Source organism: Lissotriton vulgaris, chromosome 10 (genome assembly GCF_964263255.1).
Source record: "Lissotriton vulgaris chromosome 10, aLisVul1.2, whole genome shotgun sequence".
NCBI classification, from domain to species: domain Eukaryota; kingdom Metazoa; phylum Chordata; class Amphibia; order Caudata; family Salamandridae; genus Lissotriton; species Lissotriton vulgaris.
This window is the reverse complement of record NC_141698.1, coordinates 829896831-829915717: the sequence shown is the minus strand read 5'-3', so window position 1 is coordinate 829915717 and position 18887 is coordinate 829896831. Positions and strand designations below refer to the sequence as shown.

Below are 18887 nucleotides of genomic sequence, written 5' to 3'. Positions count from 1 at the left end.
GACAGGGAGTGTTTAGCCCATGCAAGCCAAAACGTCTACCTGTTTCAAGTAGAAATATTTGAAACATTACATCACATCCACATCCACCCAGTCCCACATTTGTTTTATCCCACATGATTGACTATAAATAGGTGTCGTTCTATGCAATGAACAGTCTGGGATTTGACCACATTTGCACTGCTGCCTGATGTAAATTTGTAATCTCTCATGAGGTGATCTCTTAAGCTTTATGCTTCTTCCAAAACCTACAAGAGCCGTCGCTTCCATAAAATGTGATTCTTTTTTTTTTAGTCACACCCCATCATGGATATATGTGAATCGGTGGCAACTCATAAGTTTAGCTCTGCATTAACTGTTTATTATCTAATCAATTCAGTTTTTACCATAGATGCACACCTCAAGGACAGAATGTGTTTTTTAATTTACTCCATGATGCAGTTCCAAATTCTAATCTATTTTGTCGTTCGACATCCATAATTTTTTCATCAGTGCCATCTCCGCATACATGTTTTGTGGCACTGGGTACAAAGCTATGATATTAAGGAAGAACGAGTAGTGGGGTTTAGTTCACAAAAATGTATTTTGTTGTGATTTCACTTAACAAACCCTGATAACCAACACACATTAATGTGTTCCTGAATCTCCAAAGCCTAACAACAAATCTAATGTGACCAGATTTTGTTGAGCGTGGACTAGACCATTATGGGTGTCAATGCAGTATATTTGTGGTAAGCAGTACAAACATCGTTAGTGTTGTGTGTTTTCATTTTTTCAGCTCTGCAAATGCCACACCGGAATTTGAAGGTCGGGGAGGAGAAGAACTTGGCACTGAGATATCAAATACATTATACAGAATATTTAACAGTAAAAGCTGTGTTGATCTGAAATCCCTCTGTATTCATCCAGGAGAGCACTGCTGGGTTCTCTATGTAGATGTTTTGGTAAGTGTAAACAGTTTACCATTCTTCCTCCTGTGATATTTTATTAAATAACTTGTATGCATGTTACATTGACATTTACCTGCTTTCCAGATCTCCCAGCAAACCCACATCTCTTATGACTTCCATTATGTGTTTTTGAATTTTAAACAAAAAACATGCTATAAGTAAACATAAGTATCTTCGTTCCATGGATGCAGCTAGTATGCAGGCGAGTTAGAGACGACTGAATAAAATATACATTCCTATTTAGACCCAGAGAAATTTTCCTATTACTTAAGTGTAAACAGTCTCCGAGTCCGAGCTACCATGGACAAAAAAAGCAGGGCAGAAACCACCCCATTACACCCATCTTACTCTCAGTCAGGAACACCTGTACAGCCTAAATTTCTTTGTTTGCGAGTTATCTCTGTAGGCCTAGTTGAAGAAATACTGTTAAATACCCACAGGACCAGCTTTCTCTCCCCCACCAGTAGTGACTTTTTCCTTCTCATATATGTGGCTTAAGTCTGTAATTATCAGTTATAAAAAGTTTTTACTGCCCACTGGTTTAAGTACTACATTTTGCTACTCGAACTTATTTTATTTATTTATTTTTATTTTAAAGGTTTTAAATAGCGCTGGCTAGACCCAGAGGTATCTGAGCGCTTTACATGAATATCAGATCATAGTTACAGGTTACATCGTTACAAAGGTTACACAGTTATTAGAGTACAGCAACATAGTTACTTGTAAGGTCGAGATAAACAATAAGCACAAAATACGTAAGGGGAAAAGCAGGCAAGGGGAGAGATTCAGGGGAGGGGGTAGGAGCAGGGGAAGTAGACCGATAATGAAGGCGGGAAAGAGGAGAGGAGGGTGAGAGACACTGCATGGAAAGAGGAGGGGAAGGGCGATGAGGACACAAACCGGTAGACGAGTCAAAGCAACGTCCAAAGTCCAGTAAGCTGTGATCCCAGGGGAAGTGGTATCACTTCCCTATCTTTGTTGCGAGAGGCTCCCTTTACGCAGTGTACTCTCTGAGGGGTCTCTGACACTCCAAGGCCTACATACTGGATTCTTCCCAAAAAGGTGCTTTGGCAAGGGGTGCCATACCATACCTCAGCTGTGAGTGGCTCCCTTGGCACAGTAGACTCTCTCAGCGGGTTCGCTGAGACTCCAGAGTATAAATATTGGATCTTTCCCCAACAAGGGGAGAAGGAGTGCTTAGTCAAAGGGCACTAAGGACAGGGGGTTAGGCAGAGTAGTAGGCAAGAGGAGAGATTCAGGGGAGAGGGGATAGGAGCTAGGGAAGTAGACAAAGAGAGAAAGAGTACTAAATGGGAGCATATATAATGAATGAGTTATTATATAGCACTGGCTAGACCTGAAGGAATCCGAGTGCTTAACATGAGGAACAATAATGTTGCAATTAACTAGGACATGGCTGTTTAAGGGACAAGATTAACAATGTTGTTTTCCAGGTTTTCCTCGCGGTTTAATAGTTAGGTATTCTCTGTGTTATGATCCTGCAGATGCTCTTGCATGTATACTAGTTCTCAGTTCTTTCCAAGCCCTTCTCTCTTCACTTCAATTCCACTAAAAGCTCTTTCCTATTGTCTCTTACCCGGAGACATTCTCAGTCGGTATGTCTTTAAATGAGGGCGACCTCGAAGCTATTGGTCCAGCAAAAATAAACAGCACATTGTGCCTTTTAACATAACTGCTATACATCATGCATTGTGTTGCAAATTGCTGCATAATATAGCCCTTATTACCATCCAGATTCCTGTATATTTTTATGTAAATGATAAAAATAGTAGTGGTGAATTTTATATGGAACAAAACGCAGACTACATAAATACAGATAAACACTTAAAGAAATGTAAAAAAAAAAAGAATACCATAATTCAACCCTGAGATAAAGAGCATCAGTCTTTAAGCAATTAGGTTGACTCTACTGAGTAGACCGTAATCCAGTAGCTCAGAAAAAGATTTATTTCAAAATACTCTGCTGTCTAACCTCTGCTTCTGTTTTGCATAGGTCTAACCAGACCTCTGTGTTGCCGGTCTCTCACTGTATGCAGACATTTTTTGATTTCTATATCTTCTTGCAATGTATGGAATGCTTCTTTAAAGCCAGGTGTGGAAGGAAGGAATTGCCTGGGTAATGACATTTGCCACGCTTATTGTATTGCCCGCCATGGCTGGAGGCTGGTAGATAGCAGCAGTAAGTCCTTTTGCTCGTGGCTTGCAAAGCCAGGCTAATGAGTTTCTACATGGGTGGCTAACAGTAAACCGTTCACCTTCAGGAACACAGGATATTTACAATGAGATGCTTCCAGCCCTTTAGTACGCAACAACCTGCTAAAGTATGAATTCCAACAAAGAGCAACAGGTCCAGGGGTCCTGGGTCTAGATATTGATTCCTAGAAAATTGAAGGAACTGTGTTCAAAGCTCTGGAACGCGATAGCTTCGCAAAATCAAGTAGGGTTATATATGTGAGAGCCTGTGTTCCTTCCTTTCAAACAGATAGTTAATCAGCAGGGATGAATCCTTATTGTCCGAATGTTTTGCTGGTAAAGACCATTATTCCATTTTGTGTTCATTCACCACTTAATTCATCCATTTTACTCTTGATTTGATTATAAGTTTTTATTGAGAAGAGAAAATACAGTGTTTTGCCCTATGTGGCAGGTGGAGCCAGGGCTTTCTCAAGGCTGTAACAAAGTAAAGCTGCAATCAGTACTATGTAGGGCAGTAGAGAATGACCCCAAAGAGTGAGAAGAGGTGAAGAAAGAAAGATGTGCTAGTGAAAAAAGAAAAAGACTAAGTCTAAAAATAGTAATATCTAATTTTACTAATTTTACTACTCCAGGGTTTGGTACCTGTCTGCTGAATCAGATTTGGGTGCTGGGGCAGGAACGCTTGCAGGTCACCCAGTGTTGGCGACCGTGACCTCTGACAGGGCTGGCAAGTCGTTTGTTATGCAATCCAAAATCGAGCACGAAGCCTGAACTACTTAGAGTTTACACAAATCCTTCCTTTATTTGAAAAGTTGTATAAAAATGGCTGGTCTTCTCTTCTAGAATATGATGATCATTTCCAGCGTTAGTAATAGTATATGTACATGGGTGCTTCCTTTTGGCACATGTGCATCACTGTGCACCTTGGAGTCTTTTCCTATTACATTGTGTTTTTTTTTTTTTGCCGAGTACTGGTTCCGGTTTTCTTTGTTAAAGCATGTTGTATTCTAGGTCCTCAAGTTTAAATATTGCCACTTTCTTGGTTTCCTTGTAGCTCCACCTGCTTTTTGATGAACGTATTTTTAATCTTGGAATAAGATGAGGGTAGTATTCTTTCACTGTCTTATTTTGTGAGATGAGGAGTGACTTCTAGAAAATCAAGGCCATATCTGTGGCATCCAAATAACAAGCATTTACAATGCAATAGGTCTCGCAGCATTTAAGTTTGAGTTATTGGCATTGTGTATGACAATGCCAATACTTATAACTTTCGCAAATGTGACACCTATTGCATTTGTACTGCAATATGTGTTGAGTGAGTGAGTCAGTGAGTGAGAGAGAGTGGGTGAGTCGGTCAGTGAGTCTGGACAGTGAGTGAGTTAGTGAGTGGGAGAGTCAGTCAGTGAGAGTGATAGTGACAGTGAGTGAGTGCGAGAGTGGGAAAGTCTGTCAGTGATAGTGAGAGAATCAGTGTGAGTGAGAGGCAGTGTCAGTGATCCTCTTTTTACTTTACATCTTATGCATACCTTCCATTTGTCATACCTGCCTTAATCCTTCTTAATGTAATTCTGCAACTGGCGGATACTCCTCTTTAAAACCCTATCCCTGTAATATAATATTACCTAAACTTCGCTAGCCTTTCCATCTCACTAACCATTCACCTGAAACCACACAGCCCCCACTAACGATCACACCTCCCTGGTCTTAAAATATCACAAAGTAACAAGTAAATTCACGCACTTCTTTGAGAGCACATAACTAATTGCAATAACTAATATTCCTGGGTTCAGAAGTAGCGTGCTACTTTCCCTAAACCGCTTAAACGCCTATATAGGCGCTATATAAATCCAGTCACAATTACAAAGCAGCCCAACTGAGAAAATGCAAATGGCACACAGGCTAGTCTGGTTCCGAAACACAATCTTGGACATCTGACCACTCATGTTCTTTTTTTGTATTTCTCTCTCAAGTCACAAATCTATCCATAATGTCCTCCCTCATCTCTCACGCCCATTCACATATCGCTCACCCACTTAATCAAGTGCTACTTGAACCCAAATGTTCCTCACAATCCAACACTAACAATGAATATCCTCTCTGTCAGTCTAATTCCTAGTTTGCTTGTGGTCTCATCCACAGTCTGGAGTCCATTTTTCTTTGCCCATATCGGCCTTCATTCACCTTTTGCTCTTCCTGTTACCTACAATCTCATGCACATGTTGACCTCTGGTCTAGGCCCAGACCTCCACTCTCCATCCCATGCCTGTGTACCATCTCCAGCCTATCACGTGCTGATGTTACGGTCCTGACAACTCAAACAATGAACCGCCTTCAGATTACAAAATGTAAACCATGCACACTTTTAATAGTGGCCAGCAAGAGAGATGGGCCTGAGTCTGAAAATAATCTTGAAAACAGGCTGCGCAGGGCTACGAGAGCAGTATTTCTGGAAAACGACAAGGGCGGTGAAAATCAACTTTAGGGTGCATCGTTGATACAATAACTCTTAAGTTATACATTTATAAAGTTCATTCCAGTATTTCCAAAATATTACTCCAGAAGGCAAGCAAAGGGTTTGTCACTTTGAAATTTGAGAGTTGATCCCCATCCTGGCCCCCCTCCCGCCTCCGTGTTGCAATGTAAAATAAGTACAGCGGTGTCAGACTTCTTATTTATGAGCACCTGAGTGCATCAACTGGATAGATGTGGTCGCACGTAATGACACTGGCAGGAAATGGGCACAGCCATGCAGAGCGGCCGAGCAGACTTACTGGCCCGCCATAAACACCCATCCATCAGCAGCTCGGCGGACGATCACACGTTCTGCGACACTTTGAAATGTGCAGGGGGAGCGCGTGACCTCACCACACCAGGGGGCACAGTGTACCAACACACACGTGTGCATGTTGTCCGTCATTTTGTGACTCCTGTCGAGTTACCAAACATAAAACACAAGCATAATACTTACTGCAATTTGTTGGCTGTTGGAACAATAAATAAACAGATTACTTTATTACGCTTTACAAACTCAAGAGAAAAAAAGCCTTCACCCCTGTCCAGCAGAACAGCAGAAGTGGGGCACTGTGGCTGTACTGCGGAGAAGACGGCGCCATTAAAAAAACAAGCAGGAAAGAAACTTTGAAAATTCAACTAGGATAGATGTGGCTATACAACCAAAACACTGGAGTGTTAATTCAGTCACAACCCTACGATTCTACAAACAAAAGGACAAAACGAAACCTATCGTGGGGCGGGACTGACAAAACGAAACCTATCGTGGGGCGGGACTGACAAAATGAAACCTATCGTGGGGCGGGACTTCCGTTTTGTGAAGCCCGCGCCCACGGAGTGCCTGGAGGAGCACCGAGGGAGAGCCCCGCGAACGGAGGCTGCACAAGTGTGGAGGGCCGTTGACCGGTGAGCGGGAAAGGGGGGGGATGCCTGTATGTGTGCGTGTCTGTGTGTGCGACGGCGGAGGGGTGGTGGGGGATGTCTCTCCGTCCGTGTGTGTGCTTGTGTATGTGTGTGCGCATGCGTGCAAGGGGGAGTGTGCCTGTGTATGTATGCGCTTCCCAGGAGACAGACACGGCGAGCGCGCGTGGCCTGCGCCGATCGCCTTTTGCGACATGCGCGCGGCCGGCACTGTCTCCTGGGAAGCAGGGTCAGCAACAAAAGATCTCTGGCGAGACACAGCGCTTACGCGCTGTGTTTTCGCTACGAGACCTAAAAACAGCTGTGTTATGTGCAACTCCTTCACTTAGTCCTGACTTTCTAGCCAACAGCACTTTGGGCAGTACAAAACTGTATATCCGAAATTTCAGTGTACCAAAAACCAGTACGAGCTTGTGATGATAGCCCTGATAATAGTTTTCTTCATAGTGTTAAAAAATGAAGGCCATAGCTTTCTACAACTCAAGAGGTTGGTTATATCTCTTAGGGTTCAAAAAGCACAATGTCTAAGCAGTCTTATTTTAATCCCTTTTCCCAAAATCTCTCGTTTTAGTTCTTCATTAATTCAGTAAACCTAACTTATATACCCCCTTCCTTGTATAGTAGCTATATTTACACTATAAACGTCTGTCAATTTGTGATGGAGATACCTGGTTGAGAATTGGTCATTCATTGAGTTTCTTTAAATATCATTACTGTTTTTTAACGTGATTTAGCTTTGCAGATGTTTGGAATGAGTGTTGTATGTATTATATATCAGCATTTTCATTTACTGTGTTAATGTGCAGAGTGCTGCTGCTACATTGTTGAGTGCTGCTTGAAGCTAATTAGTCAGTCAATCGAACTGTATGTTGAGTGAAATGGTGTGAACCTTAGACGTAGTTGTTGTTTACAATCTGAGGCCAGTGTGCAAAGCCGAATCAATTTGATTCTGTCAGGAACCCATGATGGGTCTCTTGAAAAATATTTTCTGTCATTGTGAGGATTACGGAGGGCAATACAGCGAGACAAGACTCCATAAGCTTTTCCCCTATAACTTTAGAAAAGATTGCTCCCCCATCCCATTTTTAAGGACTCTGGTTGATAGTTAGGCGATTTCACACTTGTGTAAGAGAGAGCTTGAGAATGTAATTTGGTGTTAGTCAGATAATGGCGACATCTATAAGCCTACTTTGGTGAATTGGTGTAAAAGTAGGTTTTTGGGTTTGGTTGTGATCTTCCACCTTTTCTGGAGCAATGGATGTCCGCAGCTTTAAGCAAGTGGCCAGACGAGGCCTCTGTTGTAGAAGTCATACCATGTCTTGAAATCTTAGGCTGGATAAAGGAAGTGCTTCAGTCGTGCAGAGGCTCTTCAAAGTAATTGCTTTAGTTATGGGCAAACAATGCAGAATATTCAGTTTAATAGTCAGTTGTTTGTTCACCAAAACGCTGCATGGATGACCAAGAAGGAGTCTATGGCAGCATGCTGGATAATATGTAACCTCATAAGTGACTATTTGGACAATCTGATGTCCAGTCAGCCGTATTCTCCACTGCACAAATATCATATTATTTTCCAGCCACCTGTGCATCCTTTGTTCAGTACGAGAAGTTCGTTACACCAAGTCCCTGAGAAACCGGATGTGGTGTCTTTTCCCGTGGTTTAGGTGTTACAGCATTTTATCAGAAATGTGGAGAAAGATTCCACTGGCACACCAGACCATGTCTTACTTATGTGATTTTATATATTCACACCAAGGGTCTCACAGGAGCATTGTACCGCTAATTAGAGGAAGGGAAGCGTACTGCTCCAGTCAGTCATAACACACACTATGAACGTGGGTTGGTGCAAAAAGAAATAAGAAAAAGAGACGTGCCTATAGGAATACTATTCTGTTTGGACAAGAACACACATGAGCAAGTTTTCTATTTTTACTAAATTCACTAATAAAATGTCAACTTGAGCTGTTTACTTGCAATCTACTGACCACATTTATTTTTCTTCAGTTGTTGGAGTGTGATGGAAACCTCTTTGATGCGATCTCTATGGCTGCAAAGGCTGCTTTATTTAATACAAGGTGAGGGAAATGTGTTGTGATTTCCAGTATAACTAGCATATATTTTTATATAATAATTATGTTAATAACATATGGAAAAATAGAGACAAAGAAAACATAATGCACAATATTTTGATAATCATTGAAATCATATTACGATGAGAGGATACTAGTACCTTCGAGCATCCAATCACTTTTAGAGTAGCTGGCATGCTGTTTTGGTGCTGTGGGTACCAGAGCTCATTTGGTATTGTCATGTGGTAACAAGGAATGTGAAAATATTGTTAGGGGATGTTTTTCTCTTGGAAAAATGAAAGAAAAGCATACTGGATGAGTGAGAAACGGAACGTAAAAACAAGACTATTAACTTTAAAAGGGTGGGTTATAAAAGAACTGCGAAACAGGGATAAAGATTATAGCGGGTGCAGAGGATTGAGGGTTTCCTAGCCCCTATATAACAAATTGTCTTAAATAAATGCAATATATTAAACATGACCCGCGACCTGATGAAATTGCTCTGAGATGACCAAAATGGTCAGTTTTGAAAATTTCCATCTTTCAAAGAAACATTACTGAAAATAAATTATTGAAAATCATATTTTTATGTACAATGCTTATTTACGTTTCAAAATCCATACCCATGTTTTCTCCAGCACCGGTTTCTGACAAGCTGTTGTAATGCCTCATTCACATTGCATAGCATTTAATGTTAATAATTTTGAAAAGTTGTGTACGTCTCCCATGACCCCCCATCAAGCATTTAAAATTGTTGTATTCCTGCTTATATGTTGCTGCTGTAATAATTTAAAAAGTAAACAATAGATTTAGACCCAGATCTCTGTACTGGGGTGAATGTATGACTTTGTTCTGCATTCTGTCCATCAATTGTTCTTTTTGTAATAACAATTATGGCATGAACACCTTTCATATGGTGAAGCATTGGGTTCGGCAAAGCTGGCGAGTTTGCAGCAGAACCTAAAAAGAGAGCTTAGTGATGGTGGTAGTTCTTAGCATTTGAAAAAGCTTGATAATGGCAGTGGATCACAACCTCAATTTCGGACAGGTATATGGTGGACTGCTTCTTAATAGAAAGCTGATACCTGGCATGGTGAGTGACCATCCACTCAGCAAAAGAAAGGGCCGCTGCTACTCCAGTTCAAGTTCAGGAATTTGTATAGCGCACTACTCACCCAGAGGGTCTCAAGGCGCTTGGGGGAGGGGGTGCATTATTTATCGAATAGCCAGGTTTTAATTTCCTTTCTGAAGGAAATGTGGTTCTGTGTAAGGCGGAGGTGAGTGGGGAGAGAATTCCAGGTCTTGGCCGCCAAGTAGGAGAAGGATCTTCCTCCCATGGTGGATCTGTGGATGCGCGGAACTGCGGCGAGGGCTTGATTGGAGGATCGTAGTTGGCGGGTGGGTGTGTAGAAGGACAGTCGTGTGTTGAGGCATTCGGGTCCTAGTTTGTAGAGGGCCTTGTGTGCGTGGGTGAGGAGACGGAATGTTATTCTCTTGTTGACGGGAAGCCAGTGGAGGTCTTTCAGGTGACTGGTAATGTGAGCTTGTCGAGGGATGTCCAATATGAGTCTGGCTGATGCGTTTTGGATGCGTTGGAGTTTTTTCTGTAATTTGGCTGTGGTTCCGTAGAGGGTGTTTCCATAGTCCAGTCGGCTAGTGACCAGTGCGTGGGTGACAGTCTTTCTTGTTTCGGTGGGGATCCAACGGAAGATTCTTTTGAGCATGCGAAGTATGTTGAAGCAAGAGGATGAGACGGCGTTGACTGGTCTGGTCATCGAGAGGGAGGAGTCTAGGATGAAGCCTAGGTTACGTGCGTGATCTGTAGGTATGGGTGCTGAGCCCAGGGCCGGTTGCCACCATGAGTCGTCCCAGGCAGAGGGGGAGGATCCTAGGATGAGGACTTCCGTTTTGTCAGAGTTAAGTTTTAGGCGGCTGTTTTTCATCCATTCGGCTACTTTTTTCATGCCTTCGTGAAGATTGGTTTTGGCGGTGTTAGGGTCTTTGGTGAGGGAAAGGATCAGCTGGGTGTCGTCAGCGTAGGAGATGATGTTGAGGTTGTGTTGTCGCGCAATGGATGCGAGGGGACTCATGTAAACGTTGAAGAGGGTGGGACTGAGTGATGAACCTTGTGGTACTCCGCAGATGACTTCGGTGGCCTCTGATTTGAATGGGGGGAGTCGGACTCTCTGGGTTCTCCCGGCGAGGAACGAGATGATCCAGTCCAAGGCTTTTCCTTGTATGCCGATGTTGCTGAGGCGTTGTATGAGGGTGCTATGACAGACTGTGTCGAAGGCGGCGGAGAGGTAGAGTAGGATGAGGGCAACTGTTTCTCCATTGTCCAGTAGCGTTCGGATGTCGTCTGTCGCTGCAATGAGGGCGGTTTCGGTGCTGTGTTTGGCTCGGAAGCCGGACTGTGAGGTGTCGAGGGAGTTGTTGGATTCAAGGAAGGCGGCGAGCTGGCTACTGACGGCTTTCTCAATGACTTTGGCAGGGAATGGGAGGAGGGAAATGGGGCGGTAGTTCTTAAGTTCAGAGGGGTCTGCTGTGGGTTTCTTCAGGAGGGCGCTGAGTTCGGCGTGTTTCCAGCTTTCTGGGAAGGTAGCGGAGTTGAAGGAGCAGTTGATGACATCACGGAGATGGGGTGCGATGATGGAGTCTGCTTTGTTGAAGATGTGGTGGGGACAAGGGTCGGTTGGCGAACCTGAATGGATGGAGTTCATTAGGCGGATGGTGTCTTCAGTGGTGATTGGGTTCCAGGCGCTAAGGTTGTTAGAGAGCGGTTTAGGTTCGGAGGTGGGTGGAGTGGACTGTTCTTTGGATATGTTCTCAAAGCTGTTATGTATGTCGGCAATTTTGTTGTAGAAGAAAGAGGATAACGAATCGCAGAGGTCTTGGGAGGGAGTAATGTCGTTTGAGGCTGCGGTGGGGTTAGTAAATTCTTTGACGATGTTGAATAGTTCCTTGCTGTTGTGGGCGTTGTTGTCGAGTCGATCCTTGAATGCTGATTTCTTGGTGGATCGGATCAATTGGTGGTGTTTGCGGGTGGCTGCCTTGAAGGTGGTCAGGTTGTCAGTGGTTGGGTTTTTTCTCCATGTTTTCTCGAGAGTACGGCATAGCTTCTTGGATTTCTTAAGGTCATTGTTGAACCAGGGGGCCTTTTTGCTATCCTGTTTGGTTTGGTGGTTTTTCAAGGGTGTTAATTTGTCAGCGCTGTGAGTGATCCATTGTTTGAGTTTGATGGCAGCTTGGTTTGGGTCCGATGAAAGGGAGGGAGGGTTTTGGTTGAGCGATGTGAGGAGTTGGTCGGTGGTGATTTTGTTCCAGTTTCTTCGAGGAATAGGTTGTGGGGGGTTGTGGGTCGTGGTAGTTTTGTAGCTGAAGTGAAAACAGCTGTGGTCCGTCCAATGGAGAGCTGTGGTGTGATCGAAGGAGATGTGTTTGCAGGAGGTGAAGATAAAGTCGAGCGTATGTCCGGCTACGTGGGTGGGCGTGTCAACAAGTTGTTTGAGTCCGAGATTGGCTAGGTTGTCTAGAAGGGTGGTGGTGTGGCTGTCGTTTTTCTTTTCCAAGTGGAAGTTGATGTCTCCCAGTAGGATGTAGTTCTCGGAGTTAAGGGCATGTGGTCTGATTAAGTCAGTGATGTCTTCGCTGAATTGTGTACGGGTTCCTGGTGGTCTGTAGATGAGGGTGCCTCTAAGTGTGGTCCTGGGGTCGGTGTGGATCTGGAAGTGGAGTTGTTCGGCGGTTGCAAGGTTATCGTCGAAGCTGGTCGTGATTCTGATGGTGTTCTTATGGACGATGGCGATGCCTCCTCCTGTTTGGCTGGTGCGGTCTTTTCGGATGATCTTGACAGTGATATGTAGCCCTTTTAGATGGATATGTGTAAAGGCATGACACTTTTCCATGTTTTATGGAGGATTCCAGGTCTGACTTAATAAATATACAATAGTATGTGAATCTATGAAGGATAATGCTGGAGAAACCAGCCTTCGATATAAATATCTTTTTTGTGGTGTCTGGACAAGAACTTGTCTGCAAGCAACTTGTTGCAGCGTTGCACATTTTCCAAGTGTTCAAACTCATCAGACTGCCTTGTTTGGCTTTAATATAAAATTAGTTATTTGTTCTTTTATTTTTTCAGAGCTGGCTAAACAACTTGTTTAGGAAAGTGCCCCTTTTTGACATGGTCATACCCAATTTTTGCCTGGTATTCAAAACAGTTTTGACTGAACGTTCACTGGGTTCTGGCAGACCAGGTCCCTAGTGTCATATCCCGTTCCCTAAAACTGTACAATTGTTCGCCTAATTGGCAATACCTTTATTAATACTGTGAGTCCCTAGTAAATAGTACCTAGGGCAAGAGTACTAAATAGGGTCCCCAAGGGCTTCAACATGTATTGTGCCACCCTAATGGACCCCTCACCTAACTCATGCAGACGGTCATCGCAGGCACAAGTGAAAACACGACATGGCACTCATCCCTTTCTACCATGCCTAGATGCCTACAGACACTGCATGCAGTGTAAATAAGTCTCCCCTTGCAGCCCTAAGGCAGGCTGCACTATACTACATGTGTGGACATATCGCAATGAGCAGATATGCCCTTGTGCTGGCCAGTCTAATTATAGTCAGTGCAAGTGATCATGGAAGCCATTTTAAATACATATGCTGGACACTAGTGTAAACGAGTTTCCCAGTTTCATGATAGTTTCACTGAATCCAAAGATGTTTGGTTTCAAACATCTTGTATTAATAAACCCACACTGATTTCAGTGATGGATTTCTTAATACATGTGCCCCCTGAAACCCTACCAACTACTAGTGCGCTGGCTGACTGGTCTTAACCAGCCTGCCACCACAGATGAGTTTATGACCACCGGGGATGACTGCCCAAGCTCTCAGGAGGTGAGGAACAAAGCCTTTTCCTGTAGAGGGTGTTTTACACCCCCTACAGCAGGATGACCTGTAAATTAGCATACTAAAGCAGGGAGCTTCAAAGAGTCTGCCACCATTGCTATTTAACCCTGGCTTCCCTCAGAGATTATGCCACCCCCCTGATGAGAGCTCATTTGGCACCTGGCTAGGCGGGTAAATTAATAGTAATAGAGGCGTGTTCACCCTCAGGCTAGCTCCACCCCTAAGGTGAGTTAACTGCATGATGTTGACACGAAAATGAAAAGTCTGCCATCTTTGTTGTGGCAGAATTAGGAACTCGGGGACTAGATTATGCCAACTTCCCACAGGAAGTAGTCATATAGGGGGCATAGTGACAGCAGTGGAGCAGAGCTGCTCCCCTTGCAGGTACCCCAGAAGAGCTGTGAGGGCACCGGACTGCCAGAAGAAATCTGACACTGGAAAACACCACTGCACCTGTGCCCCCTAACCCGAGTTGAAGTGGGCTAGTGGTGTCAGCGTGGTCCCCAGACCCTCAAGATCCAAAGCCCTTCTTGGGTTTACCAACTGCGGACCTCCCGACGCCGCCTGCAGCCTCTTTGTCCATTCCCCCTCTGCAGCAAGTCTCTCTGGTGACAGAAAACGGACGCCTGAGGACACATCTGCACCCGGCCGCCACGGCTCGAGGAGAAATGGACGAAAGGTGTCCCCGAGCATCATGAGACCTGAGCCCCTTTGTTGGTTCCGCTGAACTGGCCCCCTGTCCCAGCCTGCAGCCTCTTCTAGGTGATTACGCGCCGCAAGGCTTTCTGTTAGCTGTTTAACTGCTGGTTCTCTGCCTGTTTTTTTTATCTTGCTAATTTGCACGCTGAATTATATTGCACTTTGAATATCATTTTAAATACCGCTGCATCCCCTCATTTTACTATTGTGTCTGTAATGTGTAAACCGATGTTTTTACCTATCTTTTAACTGAACGAACCTTTGGGTCCTGTTAACGCTGCTCTTTACATAGGGTGTCGCCGTCCCCGGTCCGCCACGGCAAACAGTGCCGATTGAGCGGAGGGACTGACGCGACTCCGCCCATACTGGCGACCGCACTTCCGGCTAGGGGGCTTATAAGGCGGATGTCTTGCCGGCTGTGCAGCGGGTGCGTGCAGGGGGCGCGCCTAAGGCAAGCCCGTCTGCGACCGGATCGCGGCCAGCGCCGGCCATGCTACCAAAAATAGCAGCAGAGAGTTTCATTTCTGAATGCGAGAGGAGCTATTGAACCTCTGCGGTCCTGTTTGTTCGACTTCACACAAGATCAACTTAGCTATCACCCCTCTTCCATTTTTCTGTGAGGAATGTGGACAACGTCTAGCCCATAATTGGACACCCGGGAAAAACAAAACTTTTGCTCGAGGCCAAGCTAAGATAGGCAGTGCTAAAATCAAGGCCTGCTTCATAAATTGCAGCTCTCTACCTAAACATACTGATGAGGTTTGGTCAATGCTAATTGAGGGCACGTGGGATGTTCTATTTATGACAGAAACCTGGCTTAATATGGACACCGTGGCAACAATTGCATTGGCAATTCCTCCAGGTTTTAAAATGTGCCATGTCAATAGAGAAGGAGGTAAAAGGGGAGGTGGGGTGGCTATTATCTTCAGGGACTCATGGGAGTTGGTGTCCTCGGCTCCTGTTTTTGCCCAGGGCATAGAAGGCTTACATTTTTGCCTAAAACTGACCACCACGTCTGCACATGGGGGGATTTTGATCTACAGGCCACCTGATTGTGCAGCAGCGGCCCTTCATACTATCTGTAATCTTATTGCTCAAAAATCAATCATGTACGCTAATTTTCTGGCCCTGGGAGGTTTTAATTTGCATGTAAATGATTTAAACTATCCGCAGGCAACGCAGTTAATTACACTGTTAGCGGGGGCTAATCTCAAACAATGGGTTTCCTGCCCCACAAACGTAGTGGGTAATACCCTGGAGTTTGTTTTTTCAAATTGTACCGCTATTGATATGGAGACGGCCGTCCCCCTGACATGGTCAGATCATTATCTGGTCCCTTTTTCCATCTTTTTATCAAACTCTGGGCAAACGAAGGAACTCTCCTCACGCTCAAGAAAAATTGGAATAATCTCACAGAAACTATTCTAAGCCCCATTTTGTTAGATAACCCTCCCCGTCTTTCAGTCAATCTAGATGACGATGCTATATCGCTACACCACTGGATTGCCTCGGCAGTGGAGTCGGTTGATCCAGGCAGAGTGGGGACATCAAACAGACTATCCCCCACTGCTCCATGGTTCTCTAATGCCCTTAGGTAGCACAAGAGTAGATGCAAAAAGCTGGAACGCAAATGGAGGGTGGGATATTGTGAGAAGAGTAAGGCAAAATATAAAGATGCCTTGAAAGAGTTTCACAAGGAGTTAAAAACAGCTAGACGAAACCATATTGCGTCAAGCATACGAAATGCGAAGCAGTCAAATAGCAAGATTTTTAAGGTCGTTCAATCCTTTTTCAAGCCCAAGGCACTGGAGATAGAAGTAACTGCATCCCCAGCCTTGTGTGATAAGATCGAAAATTACTTTGATGATTAAATCATAAAGGTCTACGAGTTATTTGGGGCTCCAGAGGCCACCATGAAAGAGGACCATTCTGTTCTTTGGGGGGAAATACCTAGGATGATCGAATTGTCTCCTATTTCGCTTCAGGATGCCCTAATCCAAATTCAAAGATGCCATTCTGGTGATCCAGATGATCCATGTCCTCCTAAATTATGCAAGGTGCTAGCACCCTCTGTGGTGGATGGGATGTTAAAGATTTGGAACTCCTCTCTGAAAGCAGGCATCTTCCGGATAAATGGAAGCATGCTACTCTTCTCCCATTGAGAAAAAAAAACTGACACCGGATGATCTAAAAAACCTGCATCCTATTTCACTGCTGCCTGCGCCAGGTAAAATGCTGGATAAACTGGCGCAATGCCAATTGACAAGTTTTATTGAGCAGAATGGAATCCTACACAATACTCAATCAGGCTTTCGAGCAGGATTTAGCACAGAAACTGCTCTACTGGAGTCAATTAGGTGGTCATTGGACTCAGGAGCACCAGCGTTGCTGGTGCTCCCGGATCTGTCGGCAGCTTTTGATACCGTGGACCACACTATCCTTGGCGAGCGACTAAAAGAAGGTGGTTTGGAAGGAAATGTTCTCACATGGCTGACTTCTTATCTGAGCGGACGCATGCAGAAAGTCGCCCTCACGCCATATGAATCTAAGCCAAAACAACTATGGTGTGGGGCTCAGCACGGAGTCATTTACTCTTCAACCTCTACCTAGCTCCTCTGTTTTCTCTGATTGCCAACTGGGGGTGAAAGCTATTTCCTATGCTGACGACACCCTGTTGGTTTTCTCTTTTAAAGAGCAGACGGTGAATAGTTTAAAAAACTTTAAGGGGTGTCTATGTGTTATTGCTAGGTGGATGAATTCTAATGAATTAAAGGTGAATACGGTAAAAACTGAGGTTTTGTTCTTTAGTCAAGGTAACGTGCCAGAGTCCGAGCTCTGGTGGCCAGTAGAAATGGGCAATGTGCCCATCCCAGCTACCTCCATCCGCAATCTAGGAGTGAAATGGGAGGCAAATCTGACTTTCTCAGCTCAAATACAACAAGTTTCTGCGACCTGTTTTAGTAAGTTAAAAAACCTCCGGAAAAACCTGCATCTTTTACCGGGAGATTGTCGCAAAACAGTTGTACATGCTATAGTTACTTCCAGGTTAGATTACGCCAATGCCCTGTATCTTGGCCTCCCCAAATACACAATTCATCGCCTTCAGATGATTCAAAACGCAGCTGCAAGACTGATCTGCCGGATTCCTTTCCGACATCATGTCTCTCCACATTTACATAAATTACACTGGTTACCAGTGGAGAAAAGCATCATATTTAAAGCCATGACAATGGCCTATCGGGCTCTGAATGGAAACTGCCCTAATTACTTGAAGGAAAGACTCTGTCCTTATAAACAGAACCAGGAGTTGCGTTCTAATTCCTTCAACTGGCTACAGACGCCGCACTATGAGAAAGAACTGCTAGGTAGGAGAGCATTCACGGTTAAAACAGCCGGTTTGTGGAACTCCCTCCCTGTCCAGTTGCGCAGTGCCAAGTCAGAACCTTGCTTTCAAAAAGCCCTGAAGACATGGTTGTTCAAAACCGCAGTACTGTCGACCTGAAATTGCACGCTTGCCTTTGTCGCCCCATTACCTTGTGTAGTTCAGCGCCGGGACACCCCTGTGTTGGGGGTAGCTGTCGCGCTTAATAAAAAAAAATACAGTATTATTCTTGACCAGACCGATCCCCATTGACTTCAACAGGGCACCCAACACTATATTGTGCCTCAGCACCCGACCATCCCAGTGCTGCAAGAGGTGACCTGTTGGTGCTATCTTGGAGCCTGCCCCATACTCATCTTAAGTACGGAAGCTTGGTCCTGTAAGATGCTCTCAGTTACCAGTATGCAGTATATGTCTTTCCTCCGTAGGATAACATTACCGCTCCAAAAAGTGTTCATTTTTTTAACTGTAAGTATTTCTAACTCAAAATATACTGCCGTGATTTTGATTATCTGGGTGCCTAAATTAATATAAAGATACGTTTTATTTTTATAAATTAGTGTGGATCTCCTTATTGTGTCATGTGCATCATGTGTTGACTGTGTGTATGCAACGGATGTCTAACATTCCTCTCTGATAAGCCTAATGCTGCTAGACAACACTATCCTCTAAGAGAGCAACTTGGGATTGCTAGAGCAAGTCACTGTCCGCTTATAAGGGATACCTAGACTCCTTGCCAAGTATACTTCTTATTGCTCTCTATACTACTATTATAAAGAGAGAACACAACCCTTTGAGCCAGGTAAACTCGGGAACCACAGCGCCAATCCACACACCCGATACATCCTTGAAATTGTCAGGGTGTGTAGATGGACATAGGCTACATAAAATTAAAAATAAACGTAAATTAAAAAAATGTACTTTAAAAACAAAGTAGTCCCCTGAAAGAAGCACCGGCCGCGACGTCTGCGTCATCGAAAGCGCGGGGAGGAGCGGCGTTCAGGAGCAACAGGAAGAGCGGAGGACATGATCGCAGGGAGGAGATGCGGACAGGCGGGGAGGATCGGCGAGCGGCGGACAAGCGGTAATGACCAGCGAGAAGCGGAGGAGCAGTGGAGCGGTAAAATCATCAGCGCGAGGAGGAGCGGCGAGTAAGGTAAGTGAACCATCCAAGGGTGAGCAACGAGGGACGGGCAGAGGTACGAGCGGGAGCCATGAGTGCAC

General features: G+C 44.5%; 1 protein-coding gene across 1 annotated transcript in view; it reads left to right on the top strand.

Annotated features, from left to right (window-relative positions):
- Nucleotides 1–18887, top strand: part of EXOSC7 (exosome component 7) — a 102068-nt gene that overhangs the window by 45410 nt on the left and 37771 nt on the right. Inside the window, exons 4-5 of the mRNA XM_086941754.1 lie at nt 776–941; nt 8601–8671. Coding sequence (XP_086797880.1) covers nt 776–941; nt 8601–8671 — 237 coding nt within the window. The remainder of the gene's footprint in view (nt 1–775; nt 942–8600; nt 8672–18887) is intronic.